The sequence below is a fragment of the Carya illinoinensis genome, chromosome 1 (assembly GCF_018687715.1).
Source record: "Carya illinoinensis cultivar Pawnee chromosome 1, C.illinoinensisPawnee_v1, whole genome shotgun sequence".
Classification (NCBI taxonomy): domain Eukaryota; kingdom Viridiplantae; phylum Streptophyta; class Magnoliopsida; order Fagales; family Juglandaceae; genus Carya; species Carya illinoinensis.
This window is the reverse complement of record NC_056752.1, coordinates 3,250,352-3,275,416: the sequence shown is the minus strand read 5'-3', so window position 1 is coordinate 3,275,416 and position 25,065 is coordinate 3,250,352. Positions and strand designations below refer to the sequence as shown.

General features: G+C 35.3%; 2 protein-coding genes across 2 annotated transcripts; both read right to left on the bottom strand.

Annotated features, from left to right (window-relative positions):
- Nucleotides 1–222: 222 nt before the first annotated feature.
- LOC122306097 (patatin-like protein 2) lies at nucleotides 223–5,663 on the bottom strand. Its single transcript, XM_043118498.1, has 7 exons — nucleotides 5,547–5,663; nucleotides 5,251–5,432; nucleotides 4,946–5,138; nucleotides 4,646–4,807; nucleotides 4,230–4,505; nucleotides 4,059–4,089; nucleotides 223–514 (listed from the first exon to the last, which is right to left on the bottom strand). The coding sequence occupies exons 1-7, from the start codon at nucleotides 5,661–5,663 to the stop codon at nucleotides 291–293; spliced, it is 1,185 nt and encodes a 394-aa protein (XP_042974432.1). The 3' UTR covers nucleotides 223–290.
- Nucleotides 5,664–12,788: 7,125 nt separating this feature from the next.
- Nucleotides 12,789–15,004, bottom strand: LOC122301492 (patatin-like protein 2). The gene is made up of 6 exons (XM_043112881.1): nucleotides 14,802–15,004; nucleotides 14,504–14,685; nucleotides 14,206–14,398; nucleotides 13,919–14,080; nucleotides 13,415–13,720; nucleotides 12,789–13,295 (listed from the first exon to the last, which is right to left on the bottom strand). Exons 1-6 carry the CDS (start codon nucleotides 14,916–14,918, stop codon nucleotides 13,071–13,073), a joined length of 1,185 nt encoding a protein of 394 aa, XP_042968815.1. The 5' UTR covers nucleotides 14,919–15,004; the 3' UTR covers nucleotides 12,789–13,070.
- Nucleotides 15,005–25,065: the final 10,061 nt, after the last annotated feature.

The following is a 25,065-nucleotide window of genomic DNA, read 5'->3' as shown; positions in this document are numbered from 1 at the left end:
CGATCGGTCCATTAATACATATAAGAGAAATGCTATTTTGCTCACTTACTTTGATATCTCATTTTGACAACTCATGTATTCTAATTTTTTTTTTTACTTAATGATTAAGCAAATGATTATTAGTGTATTGATATTTTTTTATATTTAAAAAAAATTAAAATGATAAATAAAATTGTGAATTAGAAAATTAAAAAAAAAAATGAGAAGTTGATTTTTGCCTCGCGGTAAGGAAAAGTGGTGCTACTCTAATACATAATTATGATCATTAATATTGGTTTCAGACAATCAAATTAATCATATTCCTTGTGGACTTTCAAATAATATTGGTTTTCTCTGAGTTTCTTTTCCTGGACAAGCTGCTTGGCAAAGCGGGTAAGTACTTCTTCATTAGTGCCCTCGTTCTTAATTTCCTCAAACTTGCCCGTATCCAAATTCACTCTTGACACTGGCTTCTTCAATAGCTCATTCCCAATCTCCACCAGCCTATCCAGATTCTCTGAGCTTGTAAGATCGAGAGCCGTTGGATCTGTTGAGTTTGGCTTGATTTCCTGCTGAAAATGTGTTTTTTGGGGTTTGCTACAGTTCCGCTACAGTGCCGCTCGACCTCCGCTCGAGCGGAGCTCAAGCGAACTCATCCAGAGAGTTCCGCTCGACCTCCGCTCGACAGTCCGCTCGAGCGAAATCTTCCAGAGAGTTTCGCTCGACCTCCGCTCGACTGTCCGCTCGAGCGAGAATGCAACCCTAACGTGTGCTCGACACTCCGCTCGACGTCCGCTCGAGCGAATGTTCTGATTAGCGCCTTGTGCTATAAATACATCATTTTCTCTTCATTTTGAAGAGCCCTTCAGCAGCCAGCTTGAGAGAGTTTTGAGAATCCTTTTGTATACAATCCTAAGAGTCCATTGAGTGTATTGGGGCTTTAGGATTAAGGATTTTTTGTGATCAATACTCTTGTACTCCATCTTTGTTCATAGTGAAATTTGTTGAAACCGACCCCGACAGTGGACGTAGGCTCACATTGAGCTGAACCACTTAAATCTTGGTGTTCTTTGTGTGATTGTCATTTCTTTTGTTGCTTCCGCTATTGTTTGCTTCAACTTAGTCTTTGTTTGTTCGGTCCATTCCCAACAAACTGGTATCAGAGAGTTAAGCTCTTTGAAATCTTGAGGAATGGCTATGGCAAAGTTTGAAGTGGAGAAATTCGATGGTCAAAACAGCTTTAGCTTATGGCGTATCAAGATGAAGGCTTTGTTACGACAACAAGGCTTGTCAAAAGCTTTGGAGGGGAAGGTATCCGAGGATTCTCCTGCACCGTCAAGAGAAGAAGATGAGAAGGCACATAGTGCCATTTTGTTGTCACTATCAGATGGAGTTTTGAGGGAGGTTGCTGATGAGGAGACCGCTTCCGGTCTTTGGTCCAAGCTTGAGAGCTTGTATATGAAAAAGTCGCTCACCAACCGTTTGTATTTGAAGCAGCGACTATACACTCTCAAGATGAGGGAAGGTACTCCTATTTCCGATCATCTAGATGAATTTAATAAAACTATTATGGATCTAAGGAATATTGATATTAAGCTTGATGATGAGGATCAAGCGTTAATTTTGTTGTGTTCGTTGCCGGTATCGTTTGAAAGTTTTGTGAGCTCAATGTTGTATGGTAGAGATACCATCTCCTTGGTAGATGTAAAATCTGCTTTGAACTCTAAGGAGTTGAGAACAAAATTGTGTGTACAAGACACGAACAATCAAGCCAATGGTTTGTTTGTGAAATATTCCTCTGGTGGTAGATCTAATGGAAGAGGTTCGGATTATGGTGGGAGTAGTTCTAGTGGTAGCTCTAAATTTAACAAGAAAAATGTTAAATGTCACTACTGTCATAGGTTTGGTCATTACAAGAATGAGTGTCCCAGATTGAAGGAGGAAAGTAAAAGTTCCTCCAATGTTGTTAGTGTTGAGTCTAACAACTCTGATATTGTCCTAGCAGTCAGCGGCTCTAGTGGTCACTTTGGTAACAAGTGGGTCATGGATTCAGCTTGTACATTCCATATGTGTTCCAGGATAGATTGGTTCACTACCTATGAATCAATCAACGGTAACTCCGTTTTGGTTGGAAATGATATGGCTTGTGATATTGTTGGGATTGGTTCAGTTGAGATTAAGATGTATGATGGAATCGTTAGAACCTTGTCTAATGTTCGGCATATTCCATCTTTGAAGAAAAATCTTATATCTTTGGGCATTCTTGACTCCTTTGGTTACCAGTATTCAGCTGGAGGTGGAGTCATTCGAGTCTACAAGGGCTTTTCGGTGGTAATGACAGGGAAGAAGACAGATGGTCTTTATTTTCTTCAGGGCAGTACAGTGATTGGTGGAGCACCTTCAGATGTTCCAGATTCAGGTATTACTCATTTATGGCGCATGTGATTGTGCCATATGGATGAATGAGTATGGTCATTTATGAGTAGGCAATTTTTTGCTTTGTGTAATCAGAAGACAGAAAAACTTGATTTGTTTGTTTGCATTGTATTCTTGTAAAGCAGTGCTGAATCAGTTTTTTCTGGAGTTTATGTCTTTGTGATTTTTTGGGTATACATCTGGTGTGATGTGGTGCCCTGTTTGTACTCATATTTGTTGATGACCATTTGAAGAAGAGTCTGGATTTGTTTATCTTTGTTTTGTGATGTGTTTGATGTGTTCAAGCATTTGTGAAGGCTAGTGATCTACAGACAAGAAGGTAGAGCGTTGTTCATACCATACAATTGGGTCCACTCCACAGAAAAGGAGTAGTTGAATGGAATGAGACGGACTCTTGTGTGAGAGCCCGTAGTATGCTTTTGGATTTGCCAGGCTTGTCTACAGATTTGGGTGAAGCGGTCAACACAACTTGCTATTGGGTGAACCTTCTCTTCTTTACAACTTGTTTTTCAGTTGTTGTTTCCACAGGAAAGGAGAGCATGGTTATAGCAAGAAGGTGGAGTTGCTGGGAGAGCTTCACAATAGAGTGCAGGTGGTACTCTAGATCATGCTATTGGAATTAAGTATGATTTTGATATTGGCATTGGCGTACAGTGAGAGCAAGTCTACAGTTTCATCTGGTAGATAGAGGAGACAGTTTAGTCACCTTTGGGATATGCTCGTGCAGACTTTGGGGTGTTCTTACTTTGGCAGAGAATATTTGTTGTTAGCCTCCGTGTGTATTCAGAAGCCATTGCTCAAGTAAGCAGTCTGTTCAGTGGTGCGTTGCCTTTTGTGTGAAGATGTTGATTCTTCATTAGGACCAAGCTTGTGATTTGGTCAAGTTGTCTATGGTGTTGAAGACTTTTGGGTGGAAATTGAGTTCTTCAAGGATAAACGTTGTGTTCGGGGTTTTGTGATTCCCTTTGGTGATTTGTTGGTGGGAATCGATTTCTTGGTTGATAGTTTTTTGTTTAGGCTTGACGGAATTCAAGCCAAGGTGGAGATTTGTTGAGTTTGGCTTGATTTCCTGCTGAAAATGTGTTTTTTGGGGTTTGCTACAGTTCCGCTACAGTGCCGCTCGACCTCCGCTCGAGCAAAGCTCAAGCGAACTCATCCAGAGAGTTCCGCTCGACCTCCGCTCGACAGTCCGCTCGAGCAAAATCTTCCAGAGAGTTTCGCTCGACCTCCGCTCGACTGTCCGCTCGAGCGAGAATGCAACCCTAACGTGTGCTCGACACTCCGCTCGACGTCCGCTCGAGCGAATGTTTTGATTAGCGCCTTGTGCTATAAATACATCATTTTCTCTTCATTTTGAAGAGCCCTTCAGCAGCCAGCTTGAGAGAGTTTTGAGAATCCTTTTGTATACAATCCTAAGAGTCCATTGAGTGTATTGGGGCTTTAGGATTAAGGATTTTTTGTGATCAATACTCTTGTACTCCATCTTTGTTCATAGTGAAATTTGTTGAAACCGACCCCGACAGTGGATGTAGGCTCACATTGAGCTGAACCACTTAAATCTTGGTGTTCTTTGTGTGATTGTCATTTCTTTTGTTGCTTCCGCTATTGTTTGCTTCAACTTAGTCTTTGTTTATTCGGTCCATTCCCAGCAGGATCTCCGGTCAAAGTGTCATCCTATATAGTATACATTATATTAATCCATCTATTTCTAAGCATGCTAGAATATATTGAATTAATAAGTACAAAATTCATCACATCAACTAATTGAAGTTTCTGAAACTTCAATGCTTTTCGTTTGGGACGTACGTACGTACCTGAATACGGAGGTAGGTGTTCGTACGATCGAGGGTTTGGAAGAGAGTGGAGATGTGAAAGTCGACCATATCAGAACTTGCATCCTGATATACCTCAATCAAGGGATTGGCGCCATAGTTGAATGTCCAGTTAAGCCAACCCCATTTGGAGGATCTGTCTGCTGTATACTTCCCTTTGTTCTTGGCCTTGCCGGTCCCCAACGACAGAACCAGCATTTTCTTCACGCCATTTAACTCGGTGCTGTCTTTCCGAATTTCGCTTATGGCCATCATAGTCTACATGTGGATGTATATATATATTATTTAGTTTACAAAATGGAGATGTAATTAATAGAGTTTGAAAAGTGTCAACAGTACTAGTAGATATATATGCCTAGCTCGCTCGGACAATTGAATCTGTATACGTAGCCACTTACAGGGTTATTCGCAGCAACCCCACCATCAATGAGATTGAAATTTCGAGTCCTTCCCTTGGCATCCTTTGTCTCAAAGTAGTGTGCTGGAAGATAAGTGGGTGCTGCAGAGGTGCCGACACAAACGTCTGCTAGCTTAGCGTTCTTCAGATCATTCAACTTTGCCTGCATATATATACCCAAAAATTAGACAAATTTCACGAGATCATATGTTAGGACAAGATTTTTGGCCAAAATTTCAGGAATTCGGCGAACTAATTTAATGGCAGCCTATAAATGAACATATTATTGACGAACTCATACATCGTTGGTTGAAAAGATAACTGGCTGTAGGAGCTTGATATCGAAGGTTGGTATGATCACGTTTGTTAGTGTCTGTGTCAAGGTTAGATTTCCGAGTAGCCTGCTTGTCAACGACCTCAGGTACTTCCCGTCGTACTTCGGCCGCACCACCCAACCGAAAAAGCTTGTCATTGAATTCACAAAGTTTTTGCGGCTGGTCCCGTGAAAAAAAAAAATTACATTTGTTGAGTTTGTTTAAGAAATGTGGTAAAATTTGAAGAAAAATAGGAGACTTTTTGGTTTTGTTTGTTTGATTCGAAATTTACCTACTGTGGGGAAAAATCTTGGTAGAGTGCTCTAAATAGAACTCGTTGATGTCCTTGGCAGCATATAAGGGACGGTTGTCCTTGTTGGGTGCTGTCAGCATGGTGGTGACCAGACCACCTGTGCTTGTTCCTGCAATTATGTCGAAATAATCTGCAATTCTTGCACTGGGCCCATCCAATTCCTGAACATGCCACATGTGATGGTATACACGAATGTCATGAAACAGAATCAGAAATGGAGAAGGTCATCAAGTGGTTATGGCTATGGCTATGGTTGGTGAGAAGTAGCTAGGAACCTGAAGCTTAGATTCAAGAAAGCCGAGGAGGGTGCCCGGAATTATCCCTCTGATGCCACCTCCATCAATGCTCAACACAGTCACCATCTTTCCCTTTGCAAGACCAGTACTCGCCATTCGGGTCTAGAGATCAGCTTCTTGATAATATTGATGAATTTCTGCGTCTATCAAGCTTAATATAATATATGCTTTGCATGTGTAAGTTGGGTGACTAGCTATATATATATAGCGAGTATAGCTGGATTCCTCATATTAATTAACAGATGCTATGAGGTCCACATATCGTGATTCGTGTCTATATATATATATATATATATATATATATATATATCTCTTCGAACTAAACAATATTTCAGATAAAAAAATTGTATAGAAACGTGCATATATTCATAGGTGTATATGTGTATATATATATATATATCAATTCCAACCTCGGATATTTATGATAAAGACAGTTTTTGTTACAATCCTATTGGGAGCTGAATGCGATAGAAATTTGAAGTGAATATTAATATTTATATACACACATATACACACACACACACACACTTATAAACATATAATATATATAATATGCAGTATATCAACATGATACAACTCAAATATTTATGACAAAATGCAACTCAAAACATTACCCAAATATTTATATAAGTTTTTCTATATTTCTAATATTAATTATACTTTTTTTAATTTTGACAAATTAGTTTACAATTTTTTTTTCATTTTTTTAGAGAACGTGATCAATATATATATATATATATATATATTATATATAATTATATCTGGCCTTAACTATATATATAGGTAATTATTATAGGGTACGATTATAATGGAGCACTAGTACTTGCCATGCATGCATAAGTACTGATTAACCTTATAGTTTAATACATACATACATACATACGCACACACATAATATATATATATATATATATATATATATATGTAAAAGGAGGAAAGACAATGACTTGAAAATGACGTCAAAGCTCATGCGCGAACCCACGTCAGTCATCTTCTGCTGTATCTTGAAGCTCACATTATTTTAATATCCTTTTTAGTTTGATTCCTCAATCGTGGCTTCCAAGAGACATGATGTTTGCACGAGTTAGGACAAGCTAGCGGATCATCTTACGAATTAATATAATATAAAGTTTGAAAACGAGTGGCGTGCATGCATCGACAGGACTTTAAGCAATGATAATCAATAATAATTATCTCTCTCTGTCGTCTATATAATACTAAGCATGACCAAATAAATAATTTAGAGCAGACATTTCAAATTCTCATGAAGGCATCCGCGCAATGATACACTTCAACAGTCACTAATACTTGCAAAAATCATTTGTTTTAGTAAAATTTCGATAAGTTAACTGTAATAATACATATACAACTCTTTTTACATTGTCTCTATTTTAAATTAATGAGATTTTTCTAAAATAATGACAAAAAAATTAAAGTTGTATAAATAGTTACTGTATCTATCTCATTTTCCATATAAGTTAATTAAGATAAAGGTGCAGCAACAATCTAGTTTTAAGAATACAAAAATTTTATGTGCAGTCACTTTTACGCATTTTTTTATGCATTCTATTTATGTGATTGGTTATGTATTAAAAAAAATTAATACAGTCAATCACATCAGTGGAATGTATAGAGAATATGCAAAAATGATTATATATAGTATTACTCTTTATAATTAATTCATAACATTGGTCTTCTAGACCTAAAAAAAAACAACAGACAAATGCTCGGGCCTTGAGGCAATTTGAAGAAAAATATAATAAAATACTAGTAAAAAAAGAAATAAAAAAACAAAACAAAGAGATTAGCTAGCTAGCCCATGTGATAGCACGTTCGTATACATTAATCGTCAGTTGATCAATTGATAATTAATAGATTGTACGGACTATTTGACCAGCAATTAATATGACAAACGAACGTTTAAGCATGTTAATTAGCATCGAAAACACACCCATATGGATAAGTTATAAGAAGCTTTTCGTGATTTCCTATGACAACCAATATTTAGTCATATATATATATATATATATAAGAGAAATATAGTTGCAAGTATAATTATACACTAATCTGTGTACTAATATAATATGACTGGTCAAAAAGTAGATTTTATTGAAAACAGTATTAATTTAAATTTTAAATATGAATAAATCAGTATTGGTACACAGATTAATGCGCGACTGTACTTGTATGTAGTAAAACTCATATTAGGGCTATATATATATAATTTAATTCCGACGACCACTTGCATATATAATATTGCTTTAATTTGCCGACATGCATTTAAATTACGAGTACTGTTATGTATAATTATTTTTATATATTTTTTATATATTTCAATAATATAATTAATTAAAATAATTATTTTATATTAAAAAAAGATGCAACTAATTATATTAATGATATGCAAAAAAACAAATACGTAAAAATTATTGCAAATAAATAATTTTATTAACTAATCCTAAAAAGTTACCATCGGGACTTCAACAACAATATTCAACAATTAATGTCTAATTGCTTTTGGTAGAGTTTCAAATTTTGAGAGAGAAAATTAGACAATAAAAATTTGATTCAATATCATTAATAATAGCCCACATGTATAACTAATCATTGTATCCATTATTAATAAACCTGTTATGCAATTCGTAAACCTCTTATGCAATTTATAATAATAATCAGCTAGCTTTATGTAGCACGATCTTGGCTTTAATTTTTTTAAAGGAATTAATTTTGATATTGATATCGGGACAAGTTATTTAAAAGAATAATTTTATTTAAAAGTTTTTACATCGCTCACTATATATTTATAGATGTGGTACTATAATTTAATTTAAAAAATTTATTTTAAAATTTAAATTTTACAAATTAAATTATGTCACATGATTAATACGTGCATGTCATGACAAGTTATTTAAAAATCATACTAGGGAATTGGTAAACCCCTCATGTCCAATTTAGAAGAGAACAAAATGTTAAAAGGTTGGGTTTGGGTATTAAAAAGTGTTGAAATATATGTGAAAAATATTAATAAAATAATAAATAATAGTTAAGTGTGTTGAGAAGTGTTGAAATACTTTCAGTACCTAAACAATAAATTAAATTGTCCCGACACTAATTTCTTTAAAAACACGTGTTGAAGTCAAGTTGTACAACTTGTGCACTTCAAAACAAGTTATACATTGGTAAACCCCCGCCAGGCCAATTTCTTTAAACCAAGTTGTACAACTTGTGCACTTCGAAATCTTGTCCTTCCAAATCTAATAGCCGAAGATGGTCGTTCAACAAGACGTTAAAAGCTCCAAATCCAAGGACTTTTTCCCAACCAATTTAATGATAAGTAATCTTAAATATAAGTTTAAAATAGACAAATTTTGTGTAAGTCATTTATTAAAAAAAGAATGTCTTATTAATAAAAAATAATTTTTTTACACTTTTTTAATTTAAAGTGTGATCCATATTTTTATAAAGGGTTATGCGGGATTTGCTATTTGGGACTTGTACAAATCATTTATTCTCTTTGATTATAACTAAATTAAAGGTAATTGGATAATCCGTAAACCCTAAACAATTATATAGAATTTAATTTAAGGATTAAAGCGAGAAGAATAGATAAAATAAGTGCAATAAAATTTATTGAATATTTGATATTAATTATTCCAATACCTCACATGCATGCATGGTTAATTATAAAATGTTATAAGACTCGCTATATGAACTCATCTCTCTCATTTTAAGTATTAGCGGCATGTTTGGGTTGTATGGGATGAGACATAAAATTCTCATCTAATCTCATTTTATCTCATCTCATTTTATTCCCAAATATAATTTAAATACAAAATTTTAAAATTAATCATTAAAACTTTTCAAACTAATTAGTAAAAGTTGAGATATTGCTTTAAATATATATATATATATATATATATATATATATATATATATTTATACAAACCCCAAAGTCTATCCATGGTCTATCCCAGTATCAGTTTTCGTTATAAGTATTGTGTGGAATTGGGAAGAAATTAATTTACTATTCTGTGGAGATTTGAGCGCGCAATATTAATAAAATAGAGACAAAAGGCCGGGATTATTTATTGATAAATAACTTTTATTTATTAATAAGTGAATTATGGCAGATGCAGATAATACAAATATAAAGAAAATATCAAATCAATATTCGAGCGAGATAACGATTTGATTATAATAATTAGATTAATGGTAAACGTAAGATATAATAACGAATCATGCATAATAATATATGAAAATATTCAAATCTTATATATATATATATTCATATATATAATCTATCATAGATGACATTAATAATTAATTAATTATCATTGCAAAACCATATAAAATTCCACGTATAGCTAAAGCTAGGGTTGTAATGTTCTATTTTGGACTAGAGTGACAGCGCTGTACGTAGTAGTACTCAGAGGTATAATTTATTTTCTTCGATCTTGGCAAAATGCAATTAATTACATAATTTGATTGATAATCTCTATTCAGTTCTTTGTTTTAGATTGTGTCAATGATCTTGTAGTTTGATAATAATCGCCATGTTTAGTGTTACGAACGATAAGAAAAAATAAAGTAAAAAAGGAAATCAATTACACATGAATACAAGATTTATATGGTTTAACAACATGTTTGCATCCATAAAATTGCAGAAGATTTTATTCTCTGCAAGTGAAAGATTAAAATAAAATGTGGCCGTATAAAAATGGTGCATATATATTATATATTTATATATATATATAATGTGGCAAACTCTAATTGGCGGCCATATCTAGGGTCTAATATTGTAATATGGAAAAGTCTAGTTACAAACATACTTGTGCATTAATATGTGCATCAATTTATTATGATTGGTCAAAAAGTAGATTTTATTGAAAACAGTATTAATTTAAATTTTAAGTATGAAAGAATCAGTATTGATACGTAGATTAGTATGCGACTTTACTTGTATATATCAAAACTTTTGCAATATATATTAAATCCTAATTGGCGAGTGGGGTCCAGTTAAGAACAGCTAAAACCAGGTGGCCCAAGCCAAACTAAAAATCTAATACAAAAAAAATTGAAATAAATTCTTATCGAGTCAGATCATCAAATCAACAGTCAAAATTATACAAAACTACCTAATTGGCTCACACAAAAGCTCAATATTTAGGAATTAATGGAATCCATTTACCTCCAATCTCTAATGAAAAATTATTTGCTTTGAATTTTGTTGCTATATGTAGTTATAAATAGTAAAAAGAAAATTAGATTAATCCAAATATATATAATAACTCTATAAATATAAATAAATATATCAAAATATTTAAGGGCAATGACTAATTATGAAATATATCAAAATATTTCACGTGTTTGTAAAATTAAAAGAAGTATTATGATCACATGCTATTAATTAAGAGAACTTATATTGCAAGGATAGTGTGCCAAATGCAAAAGAAATATTGTTCGTAAAATTAATGTATATATGGCTAGATATCACCCCCGCGCCCCCCGCGGTTATTGAACTCCTTTACTTGCCCACATTCTATCCCACGGAAGGATCATGTAGGATTCGGCCTTCTGATCCCAGCTTGACGTACGCATTGCAGTACCCATGCATGCACTCCGTTTTGGAGGCTTCTTCTAATTATTTAGCCCCTCGATCCCATGCACCGGTACATACGTACGTACTTGGGGAGGTTGTTCCTCCCAATTAAGACCAAGTACTCTCTAATTTTTCTTTTCAAGTTTTTTTCATATTTCTTTAATTTTCCTCTCATTTTCTAGCTAGGGATCGAGTACTAATTTGCAGTTCAAATCCGTGCCAATTCGTCAACATTAATGGCACTGGCACAAACGAGCTCATGTTCAGAACTTCAGAGGTCTTGGCCCTAGTTTCTGTTGATTGGTACATGCAGTATATATATATACACACACACACACACACACGTCTCAGCAAGCGTTCACGCGCAGTACCGGCCATCGCATTCCGCCACTAGATCTCCAGTAACTTTTACCTTTTTTTTAAAAAATAAATATTATTATTTTTTCCTATCAAATTAAACTGTAGTAGTACTTTCAACAAGAAATAAATGCCTTTTTTTTTAACCTCAATACATAAATATTAATTTATAACTATTTTACAATTCTATATTATGAATTGGAAGGTAATTTTATAAAATTAAAATTTGTTTTTGATAAAATGATATAATTGCATTAGCCAATATTAAAATAAGTTTTAAAATAATTTTATAATATATATCTACTCAAAATAATTGCATTAATTAATTAATTAATTGCAGTCTGCTTAGGGGTGAAAACCGATCGTTCAGTTTCGGTTTTAGACCAAAACCGAAACCGAACCGACATCATCAAAAGTGGATGAATCTCGACCGAAACCGGCCGTTTAAAGGGGAGAAAACCGTCTACATCGATCTCGGCGTCACTCCGGTCGGTTCGTCGGCGTCTTCGGTGGCGATGGAGGCTGTTTTCAACGACGCCGCAGTCGGTTTCCACTTTCCAAGTGCAGTTGGACTTCAACGGCGAGAAGGAGGTGGTGGCTCTAGCTCATGCTGCATGCGAGGTTGTGGTTTGACGACAGAGCAGAGAAGAGAGAGAGAGAGAGAGAGAGAGAGCAGAGCAGAGCAGAGGTGCGAGAGTGCAGAGGTGATGACGACGACGCGAAGAAAAAAAGAGAAGGAGTGTGGCTAACCCTAAACTAAACGGTGTCGTTTGGGTTTCTTTATTTTTTTTTTGTATCTGCATCATCAAAACGACGCCGTTTCACTTAACTTAAGTGAAATGGCGTCGTTTTATTTAAACATATTTGAAAAAAAATAAGGATAGTTGAGGTCGGCCGGTTCAGCAGTTTTTCATTGGGTCGAACCGCGAACCGAACCAGCCGACGTCGGTTTGGCTTAATTCCTACCGCTGGCCGACTGGTTCTCTGACGGTTTTAGCCGGTTCTCTACTCCGACAACCGGTCTGATCGGTTTCAGCCGATTTCTCAATTTTCTGTACAGCCCTAAGTCTGCTTGTGCATCGACTAAAAAATTCACGCTTGTGCATCGACTAAAAAATTCACCATTCGGTGGCTTTGGGCTAAAAGCCCCGGCCCGTACGTTCAAGAAATCCTTGGTGCATGATAACATCACGTGTCCCAAAAATGATATGATCCCGCAAATAATTTGTAAGGTGCAGGCACGTAAGTACAAAACTCTGAGGGAATAATGCTACCAAAATTAATATTATATATCATGCATTAAAGTTATAATATTTTATCAGTTTCTTCAATCACACACAGCTCACAATTTCAGATAGAAGCCATGCATGTTAGGTTCTGTCTATGTAATTAATTAATAACACGATGAACTAATTATTAATTTCCTTGATTAATGCATGGTTATCGGAAGGCCCAAGACGACAACGTACACATTACATATATATATATATATGAGATCGACGTTGAAGACATGAATAATTAAAATCACACACTTCTGATCATTGACTTCATTGGTTTTGCCTAAATTTCTTTTCTTTCACAAGCAGCTCGGCAAAATAGGCAAGTGCTTCTTCATTAGAACTGCCACCCTTAATTTCCTCGAAGTTGCCGGTATCCAAATTCACTCTCGACACTGTCTTCTTCAATAGCTCCTTTCCAATCTCCACCAGCCTTTGCATATTCTCCGAGGTTGCAATGTCAACAGTCGATTCCTCTCCTGTCAACCTGTCATCCTATAGAACGTATATAGCATATTGAAATACGGATTAAATGATAATTAAATCAATCATTCTTACATAAATCTTTTGGTTAAATATATAGTTATAATGATTCTCTTTTATTTGGTACGTACCTGAATACGAAGGTAATTGTTCTTACAATCGAGGGCTTGGAAGAGTGTAGAGACGTGAAAGTCAACCATATCAGAACTTGCATCTCCGTAAACATCAAGCAATGGTGTGGCACCTTTGTCGTACAACCAATCACGCAAACCCCATTTGGAGGCTGCGGCTGCACTGTATTTCTGTGTATGCTTGGCTGCACCGGTGCCCAATGATAGAACCAGCATTCTCTTGCTGTGTTCCAATGGTTTTATACGATCATCATCAGTATTTTGCATCAGTATTTCTTTCCAAATCTGGCTTATGGCCATCATAGTCTGCACATTCAATTCATAATGGATCAGAGAACTGGAAAGATCCTCTTTTAATTAGTTGAGGCAAAAACTTGAAATATAAACTCTATCTCTCTTCTACTTTGGACTCTTCAATTCGGACAAAAAACTAGACGGAACTTTAGAACTTCTCAAATTAGTCCAATATAAATTTTATAAAGGGGGATCTGATTGACTACTCACAGGATTGTTTGCAGCAACCCCGCCGTCAATGAGATTGAAACTACGACTGTTTCCTTCGGCATCCTTTGTCTCGAAGTAGTGTGCTGGAAAAAAAGTGGGAGCTGCAGAGGTGCCAATGCAAACATCTGCTAGCCTAGCGTTCTTCAAATCATTCAGTTTTGCCTGCAGAAAAATGTTAAAATGCCGGTCGAGTCCATGTAAACATAATTCAAATAAGTACTTAACTTTGCCGTCTATATATATGATCTAGCTACTAGCTTCTTGTTGATCGAATTGTTCATACGTACATCGGTCGTCGAAAAGATAACTGGTTGAAGGAGCTTGATATCGAAGGACGGGATGACCACGTTTGTCAGGGTCTGTTTCAAAGTTAAGTCGCCAAGTAACCCGTTTGTCAATGACCGCAGGTACTCCCCGTCGTACTTCGGCCCTCCTGCTTGACCGAACATGCTTTTTATTGAATTCACAAAGCTTTTCCGACTGCTTCCACAACAACAACGAGTACTTTAGTACTTGGCAGCAAAAACTGGAAAAAAAACTTCGAACGGAAGGCATTTTGCTTGTGTGGGTTCGTTGAAACTTTACCTGTGCTGGGGAAAAATCTCGGGAGAGTGCTCTAAATAGAAGTTGGTGATGTCCTTTGCAGCATAGACTGGACGGTTGTCAGTGTTGGGAGCTGTAAGCATGGTGGTGACTAGCCCACCCGTGCTTGTTCCTGCAATTACGTCGAAATAATCTGCAATTCTTGCATCGGGTCCATCCAATGCCTAAACATACCATAAAACAGTACATAAGAATGTTAGGAAACAGAATCGGAAATGAAGAAAATTAGGTGGCCATGGCTATGGCTATGGTTGGTGAGAATTTGTAGGAATGTACGAACCTGAAGCTTAGATTCAAGAAAGCCGAGGAGGGTGCCTGGAATTATCCCTCTGATGCCACCTCCATCAATGCTCAACATAGTCACCATGTTTCCCTTTCTAAAACCAGTACTCTCCATTCTGATCAAAATTAAAGAGCTAGCTACTTCTTGATATTGAATTATGTGTTCTTGAGATCTCTTGGTGCCTAATGCTGTCTATCGATCGAGCATGTCCAATATTTATATCTACCACGGCCTTCAACTTAGGACTTTCTTTTTTTCAAGTAATCGTCAAACTCGGCATGCCATGTCATAATTGCCATTTATATCATAACATTAATTTGTTTAAAAGATTATAATATGTCTGGCTTTATATTGATCCAAAGAATTATTATATATAGTTTTTTTTCCATAATTAAAATAATGATCTCCTCCTATATGTAGGAACCTAACTATTTATTTTGATGATGTCTGTCCCATGATTGTGATCATGAACTCAAAAGTACACTAGTCGCGTTAATCACATGTTATATATTTTATATATATATATATATATATATATATATGTATAAGACCACACAAATCTCCATGACATGGTTGCCAGCTAGCTAATTCGTGTAATATTTAGTCGTCATCGAAGACCAAATCTGTATCATGATATCGATGATCATCCCTTAGATCATCCCTTACGCAAATATATATTGTGCAAGTCGATGCTCGAGGAACGCGTTGATCATAATTTGTTCGTTAATATAAGCAAAACTGGTTTGGCACATTTTGCTAAAGATTAGTTAGAATATTCATATATAGAAAGCTGCAAGCTGCCCGGCCCATTAATTACTTTCAGTGGACCGGTAGTATCTATAATGTGATCGACAGCTAATTTGGTATATATATATATATATATTATAAGCGGCCTTAGATTATGGTACTACATATTATATTTTTATGGAGTAGATCGATGCCATTCACCACTGGCCGCTATTTAGTTCGAAGGAGTAATTAAGTAACAAAAAGGATTATATAAAAGTAATTTTATAAATTAACGTAACTTCATATAATCTGTTAGATCTATTTTAAAATAAAAATATATTTACAATCTAATTAAAAATTCCACTTCAAGCTATATATCAATTTATAAAATTATTTTCATATAATTTCTTTGTAACTATAGACACTCTGGACTCATGAAATAATGGCCGGGAAGATGATGGATGCCTTGAAATTATGGCAAGTTGGCTGCCAATCAATTCGGTCTTGTTCTTGGCATGTACGTTTAAAAATATTGTATATTGCCAGCTTTTTTATGATTCTTGGTAGCAGCTTCCGAAAGGGCACATGGGGTTTGCATAGATTAGACGAAAGAATGTCAAAGAGGATGAACATTAATCAATTATAGTACGACTAATCTTCCTATATATATTGCTAGAAGAAATTGGAAATTAATTAAACATATTCATCAAACTTTTATTAATGTCCATTTAGGTTAAATTTGGTAGCATTATTAATGAAAACTTTTGTTAGATCATGCATGACTTAATTGGTTAGATCAATGTGGTAATGAATGGTTGATTCCACCGACCAAGAGATCATAACATGCAATTAAATTTTTATTAATTTTGTTGACTATATATATAATATTTGAGATAAGAACTGATGAATTCATCCCAAAATAATACAAGTCGCCTACCGATCGAGTTGTTTAAGCCTAGCTGTTTCGTAAAAAGTAATTTAACAGGTCATGATTCAATTCGTGAACTTCGAAATGAATTTTATCAAATCATGTTTAAGCACTACAACAAAAAATATTTTTTGGGACGAAAATTTTCGTCCCAAAATATATAGATTTCGTCCCGAAAGATTTTTTGGGACGAAAAAATTTCGTCCCAAGGTCGTCCCAACATCACTGTCCCAGAAGATATATTGGGACGAAAATCACAATTTCGTCCCAAAATATATCTTTTGGAACGATTTTGAAATTGACCGTTCGATACCGTTCGAACGATGACTTTTTTTGTCACGGTTAAAATTCGTTCCAGAATGGCGTTCGAATGCTTCTCAGTTACCGTTCGAACGTTAATGTATCTTTTGAACGGTTATCAAGATATGTTCAAACGATCAATAGAATTACGTTCGAACGTTAAAGGAACAGATCGAACGGTGCTGATCAACGTTCGAACGGTGCTGATCAACGTTCGAACGCTATGGTAATGACCTGCGTTTGAACGTTTTTTTGAGCATCTGGTATCGTTCGAACGGTTTGGTCATTAATGTTTGAACGGTACATTATCGTTTGAACGCCCTACCCATTAATGTTCGAACGTGACACGGTCGTTCGAACGGATATTATTTTTATTAAAATCAATAATTATAAAAAAAAATTAAATAGACATCCATAATATTTGAAAAACATAAATTAGGAACTGTTTAATTACTCACAAAAGTTTTATAATAAGTGCGAAGAAATAAATAACCATGATATTAGCATTGTTCATACATAATTAGATAATGTCATAAGCTAGACGTAAAAAACCATCAGTTGGTTGGAGGCCTGTACTGTTGCATTTGGAATTGCATATCTCTCCTGAACTCTGCTTGTTCTTCTTCATGTTTTTTGAGGCACATTTCCATGTCTTCTTGTCTCGCCAATTGAGCCTCTAACTCTTGTTGTTTTGCAACCAATTCTTCAATAGAACATGTATCAAACAAACAATGCAAGATATGTTAATTAAGTATTTATATTATTAAATAATTAGATAGTTGTTTTATATCTTTCAAAATATTTTATTAATTATAACTATTTGTATTTTAATTAACATTTTAGTTAATAATTATAACTATTTGTATTGTAATTAACATTCTAGTTAATAATTATAACTATTTGTATTGTAATTAACATTCATTTTATTAATTATAATTCGGAATTTATATTTTAATTCAAATTCATTTGATCACTTTTAACTTTTAAGTATTTAAGTATTATTAAATCTAGATTATTTGTATTTTATTTAAAATTCATTTTATTAATTCAAAGATTAAGTATTTTTGTGTTATTAAAACAAAACTATTTGTATTAACCTATAGTTGAATAATTCAACTATTAAATATTTAAGTATTATTAAATTTTAGATGATTTGTAATTGAATTCATTCTCATTTGATTACTTTAATCTTTTAAGTATTTAAGTATTATTAAATGTAGATTATAAATAATTAATTTTTATTTCAATTCCTGCATTTAAAGTATTAATTATTTTAATACTGACCAACATAACGTTCAAACGGTGCTAGTCACCGTTCGATCTAAGGACATACGTTCGAACGGCAAACGAGTACCGTTCGAACGGATTAATTCCAGATTACAGTCGTCTTCAACCTCCGAAAACCTCAACATTTACAGTCCAAATTACATCAAAAGACAGCAAACTATATGACGAACTCATTATAGCAAACGAAAACACTTATATAAAATCTAAAATGAGAATATATTTAAGGAGAATACCTGATTTGGAGAGATAAACCGGAAAATCCACCCGTACCCAATGCCCAAAACTTAAATACTCTTCACCAAACGGTAAAAACAACCTCTTAATCCGAAAATATAAGAGATTGATAGAAGTTAGTAATATTTGAGGGCTGGATTGAAGAATAATGGCGTTGGTTGGAAGAAAATGAGCGTGGGAGAGATTGGAAGTCGACTGGAACGAGTGCGAGATTGTGAGGTTCTGTCGTGTAAATGTAGAACATTGACGTTCGAACGGTTATTTAATGAACGTTCGAACGTCAAATAGATTAGCGGGAAAATTTTCCCCCTCTAATTTTCACGTTCGAACGTGAAAATTACCGTTCGAACGTGAAAATTACCGTTCGAACGTTTTCTTATACGTTTGAACGGTTATTTTAAACCGTTCAAACGTCAAATTAAAATGTTGCTTATTGTATTTTTTTTACACTATACCTTTAAATATAATAACTTGTAAATATACTATAGTTTAGAGATAGAGTAATATAACTATATAATATATAATCAAACATATATTATATAGTTTAGTAACATATATAGTATAAAATATCATATTACATCTAGTATTATAGTCAAGTACATATATTAACCTATTATATATAACATATATATGGTATCATAGCATAGGGTTATATGTATCACATGCATATATATATAGTGTTTATTATATTATATTATTATTATAATATTATTTAATAATAGGATATCTACTATTATATATAGTGTCATCTATACTACTAGCAATTAGAGTGTATTATAATGATACAAAAACTAAAATTGAGTATATATAGTGTCATTTATAGTGCTAGAATAGAGAGTGTCATCTAATTAGCCTATAACTGCAATATAATATGAAAAATATATTAAACAAGTCATGTAATACATATACTATTATATATATATATATATATATTAGTTAATATCACATATAATATATATGTTATATAAATACATGAACATAGTTTCATGTATATAGTAGTCTATATTATATTAATTATACTATATAATATAACTTATACTATATACTATATACTATATAATATTCAATAGTATAATATATTTTAATTAAATATAATATAATATATACTATATATATAAAAAATTATAAATATAATATATAGTGTTTAATAATATATAAGCGCATTAAATATATTGCATTTAATATATTTAACAGTTAAAATATATTATAATTGAATTAATTATTATATTTAATATAATTAATACCGAATATTACATTTAAATAACATTTATTATCATGAATTTGGATTAATTAGGGAAGGGTATTAATTTTCAGTTAATACGTTCGAACGGTATTAACTTACCGTTCGAACGGTACCACGTTCGAACGCTTCAAATAACGTTTGAACGGTGAATATGTATCATTCGAACGTTTATAATTTACCGTTCGAACGGTTTGTCAATTTCCCTCCAAAATAATTTTGCCTATCGCGCCAATATTACGTTCAAACGGTAACAATTGAACGTTCGAATGGTTAATCATTAACGGTCGAACGGTTAACTTATTTGGGACAAAAAATTTCGTCCCTAAGAATAGCGTTCGAACGCGTTCGAACGGTCTGGCATTCCGTCGTTATTTTGGAACGAAATTCAAATTTCGTTCCAAAATCTCACTTTTTGGGACGATTTCCAATTCGTCCCAAAGCAATTTCGTCCCAAAAAATGATTTTTGTTGTAGTGAAGGTTGTTGCCTAGCTGTTGGAAACGTGAATTAATAGATCATCTGCCGCTCTCCACATGTGCATGCGTTTTGCTGGCTACTACTACGTATGTAGTACTAATCACGTCTATCCAATTTGCTCATCTAATGTACTATTAAAATGCATTGCTCAGCCCCGGCCGGCCTCCATACGGGTAAACGCTATTTATAAATAAATAAAGATTGGTGCATCACATGACCCAGTTTATGTAAGTAAATGAAAAGTAGAGGAAGAAAAAGGCACTAACGTGCAGAGAGCAGTGAAGAAAAATAGAAGAAGAAGGCACTGACGTGCAGAGAACAAGTGCGCAGCAGAGGCTGAAAAAGCTTAGTGCTCTATCATTTTCTCAATGAATAAAAAGAATGTACAACAGGTCCTCATATACACTATTTTTCCTAACAATCTAATAGAATGTCCTTTTCCTAAAATGGAATACAACTCATTTATCTAAAAGTATTTACAAAGAATGAAATAAAAAGTAAGGGATACAAATGTAATCATCCCTTTTCTCTTTTATGCAATGTGTCTGGGCGATTTATTTTTGTTGTAACGTGGAGGTAGTTTGCAGCTTGATCATGGGCTTTGGTGTCGTGATCATGGGCTTTTGGAGCTGGGAGTTGGGCCTTGTGTACACTGTCTAATAGCCCCCCGCAAGATGGAGAGTAGAGATTGACTACTCCCATCTTAGACAAGTGCAGCTGAAGGATATGGGCTGGTAAAGCTTTGGTGAAGATATCTGCCAGTTGAGCTTGTGAGGGAACATGAGAGGTGATTATGCTGCCCTCTTGAATCTTGTCTCGGATGAGATGACAGTCGAGCTCTATATGTTTTGTTCTTTCGTGAAATACTGGATTGGCGGCGATATGTAAAGCTGCTTGATTGTCACAATAGAGCAAGGCACCTTGTGGATGTGAGACCTGCAAATCAGTTAGTAAAAATTTGATCCAAGTAAGTTCAGAACAAGTGGAAGCCATGAAACGATATTCAGCTTCAGCGGAAGAGCGGGGACCACTGTTTGTTTCTTGGTTTTCTAAGAAATAAGAGAGTTTCCAAGAAAAATACAATAACCCATGACGGATCGACGTGTGTTGGGGCATGAGGCCCAATCTGAATCACAATATGCTCTAAGTTGTAACTGAGATGTGGAGGGCAGTAGTATTCCCTGACCAGGAGCTGTCTTGAGATATCGAAGGAGCTTGTGAGCTGTGGACAGGTGTATAGATGTGGGGTGATCCATAAATTGGCTCAAAAGCTGGACAGTGAAGCTTATATCGGGTCTTGTGATTGTGAGATACAACAAACGTCCAACAAGTCTACGATATGAACTGGGATCTGAAAGGGGCTGCCCAGAATCCTTACTCAACTTCAAGTTTTGTTCAAAGGGCAGTTTGAGTGGCTTACATCCAAGAGAACATGAATCTGAAAGTATGTCCAATGCATACTTTCTTTGACATAAATGTATTCCTTTAGAGGATTGTGCAACTTCTAAACCAAGAAAGTAGCGTAAGCAACCAAGATCTTTTATCTTAAATTAGGTGTGCAGAAAATTTTTTAGAGATGCAATGGAATTTGAACAGTTTCCAGCCACAATAATATCGTCAACATACACTAATAAGGCAATGAAAGAGGTACCATCTGCTTTAGTGAAGAGACTATAGTCAGCCCGAGATTGCTTGAACCCAAAAGCAATGAGAGAAGAGGAAAACTTGGAGTGCCATTGCCTTGAAGCCTGTTTAAGGCCATTAAGGCTTTTAACAAGTTTACAAACTTGATGGGGTTGACCTTTAGTGTAACCCGGGGGTTTTCTCATGTAAATCTCCTCATCTAAATCCCCATGAAGAAAAGCATTGTATACATCAAATTGATGTAATGGCCAACCTTGTATTGCTGCCACAGAAAGTAGAACCCAGACAGTTACCAATTTGGCAACGGGAGAAAAAGTTTCTGTGTAATCTATGCCTTCTAGTTGTGTAAAACCTTTGGCAACAAGTCTTGCTTTTAGCCTTTCAACCGACCCATCAGAGTTGAATTTAATTTTGTATACATACTTGCAATCAATGGCTTGTTTTCCAGGGGGTAAATCAGTGAGAAGCCAAGTTTGGTTTTGTTCTAAGGCATGTAGTTTAGCTTCCATAGCTTGGCACCAACCAGGGTGTTTTAGTGCTTATTTATAAGTGGCTGGTTCAAAAATAGTAGAAATGGAGGTTGAAAAAGCTCTAAAAGAATGACTAAATTTCTGATAAGAGATATAGTGAGCTAGAGGATGAGATGTACCAGTTATGTTTATGCAGGAATTGGACAATGATTGGGCTGGCTCATGGAGGGAGGCCTGCTTGCAGTGAAAATCTTGCAAGTATTGAGGTGCTATCCTTAGTCTAGTGGACCTGCGAAGAAGAGGAGTGGAACAAAAAATTGAGGAAATAGGAATATGGGGGTCTTGGTGAGAGGGGGAATCCGATTGTAAAATGGAAGATGAAGGGGCATCATGATTTGCATGAGGTGTGGGGTCAGAGGTAGAATGTGAAGCTGGAAAATCTAGACAGTCAGATAGAGGCTTAGTATAAACTAGATTTGAGGGGTCATTGGTGGAGGAAGTGAGTGAGGATAACGAATGGAAGGGGAAGATTGATTCATGAAACACAACATCTCTAAAAATGAAGGTAGTTTTGGTTTCAAGGTCAAGGAGTTTGCAACCCTTAATACCAAATGGATAGCCAAGAAAAATACATATGCGACCACGGGGATCAAACTTTTTTCTACCATGAGAAAGGGTAGAAGCAAAACATAGGGATCTAAAAATTTTCATATGAGCATAAGTTGGTAGGGAGTTAAATAAAAGCTCATATGGTGTTTTGTTTTGAAGAAGTGGGCTAGGTGTTCTATTAATCAAATAAGTGGCTGTTAAAACACAGTCATTCCAATATTCAAGTGGAAGACCAGCTTGAAACTTCAATGCACGAGCCACATTTAACAAGTGTTGGTATTTTCTTTCTACAATCCCATTTTGTTGGGGGGTGGCAACACAATTTTTCTGGTGAATGATGCCCTTGGTGTTAAAAAAATCAGTCATTTGAAATTCACCCCCATTGTCACTTCTTAAAATTTTAATTTTCTGATTAAATTGATTTTGAATAAGATTGTAGAAGGTTGCAATACATTTTCTAGTTTCAGATTTATTTTGAAGAAGGTATAACCATGTACATCTAGTAAAGTCATCTACTATAGTTAAAAAATATTTGGATCCATCATATGCAATTGTTGAGCAAGGTCCCCATAAATCACAATGTATTATCTTAAAAGCATGAGATGTTTTATGTTGACTGGTAGGGAAAGGAAGATGATGCATTTTAGCCATTGGACAAATGTAACAAGGCTTAATATTAAGAGAAGAGGCACTGTTCTTTACAATAGGATCAGGAATCAAACTAAGACAAGGAGAAGATAAATGACCTAGGCGACAATGCCAAAGGTCATGAACACCAATATTGTTCAGAACAGAAGCTGAAATAGTAGAAGGGCTGTTGGAAAACTGTGAAAGTGTGGTGGCTAGACTTGAAGGAGAGACTTGAGTTTGGAGCAAGTGGTAGAGGTCATCCCTTACTTCACCCTTCCCAATCGTTGTCCAAGAGAGAAGGTCCTGAATAAAGCAGAAATCAGAAAAAAAAATGAGGCAACAAGTGTGAGAAGAGGCAAGTTTCTTTGCTGAAAGAAAATTAAAAGTGAAGGAAGGAATGCATAACACCTCAGTGAGGCAAATGGAATCTGTGACCTGAACCTAGCCAATGTGTGAGACAAGAACTTCGGTTCCATTGGGTAATTTCACAGATTGGGAAACAAGTGTTGTGGCATAAGTGAGCAAGGAGGGGCAACAGACCATGTGGTCTGTTGCACCTGTGTCTATTATCCAAGGGAAAGTCTTGGATGGCAGTGCATTGTGTGTGTATGTAGAGAGGGAAAAAGATATACCAGAGAAGTTGGAAGTAGGAGATAACTTGGATTGAATCTAGTTAGCCGAATGCTGAGCAGCAATGGAAGACTCCCTTGGTTGAAACAAAGCCATTAGTTGCTGAAATTGTGCCTTAGTGAAACCCACTTTGTCCTCACTGGTTTCCTCATGCTGTGGGAAAGGGGATATGGAGGATTGGGCAGAAAAAACAGCATTGGTGGAAGGTTTGTTGAAAATTTTGTGGCCTTGGGGGTAGCCATGTAATTTGTAGCATTTGTCGGTTGTGTGACCAAACAAGTGGCAGTGAGCACACAGAGGTGCTTCAGCATTGCCAGCTTTAAAACAAGTTTCAAGTGTATGACCGGTAGTTTTGCAATGAGTGCAAAATGGCCTTTCTCTTTTTGGGTTAGGCCGTGGTTGGGGTGGGAATTTTTTAGGGTAAAAGGGCTTCTTAATGGCGAGGGCCATTGAGTCAGAGGATGGAGCATGGTGGGTAAGTTGATGTTGTTTTTCTTGTTGTTGTATCAGTGAAAAAACCTTAGTAACAGGGGGTATGAGATCTAATAACATGATTTGGTCACGTACATTAGAATAACTATCATGCAAACCCATTAAGAATTGGAAAACACAGTCACGTTGATAACGATCTAAAAGAGTTGACATTGTACCACAATTGCAAACGGGAATAGGATCATAAATGGATAGCTCATCCCATAATGTTTTGAGTTTACTATAGTAAACACTTACAGATTCTTGTTCTTGGAGGAGGCTAGCAAGAGTCTTCTTGAGTTGAAATATGCGTGGTCCGTTCTATTGAGAGAAGCGGTGCTGGAGATTGAGCCATATATCCCGTGCATCATCAACGAACACAACACTTGATTTAATTGAAGAACTGATAGAATTTTGTATCCAGGAAACGACCATGTCCTTACAACGTTCTCAAAGGGCAAGCAAGGGGTCAGCTGGGTCATGGGGTCGTGGGATATCACCGGTGATGAAACCCACGTTATTTTTGGCACGAAGAGCGCGACCAGGTGGTGTAGTTGTCAGCAGTGAGCAGGTCAGTCACAAAAATGACGGCAGGGTTATCGCCATTGTC

Coding starts and splice junctions, on each gene's coding strand:
- LOC122306097 (XM_043118498.1), bottom strand. CDS start 5,663: ATGGCGAGTACTGGTCTTGCAAAGGGAAAGATGGTGACTGTGTTGAGC. Junction 5,433..5,546: donor TTCTTGAATCTAAGCTTCAG/GTTCCTAGCTAC, acceptor TGGCATGTTCAG/GAATTGGATGGGCCCAGTGC. Junction 515..4,058: donor GACCGGAGATCCTGCTGGGA/ATGGACCGAATA, acceptor ATCCAACGGCTC/TCGATCTTACAAGCTCAGAG.
- LOC122301492 (XM_043112881.1), bottom strand. CDS start 14,918: ATGGAGAGTACTGGTTTTAGAAAGGGAAACATGGTGACTATGTTGAGC. Junction 13,721..13,918: donor GGGTTGCTGCAAACAATCCT/GTGAGTAGTCAA, acceptor TTGAATGTGCAG/ACTATGATGGCCATAAGCCA. Junction 13,296..13,414: donor ACAATTACCTTCGTATTCAG/GTACGTACCAAA, acceptor TACGTTCTATAG/GATGACAGGTTGACAGGAGA.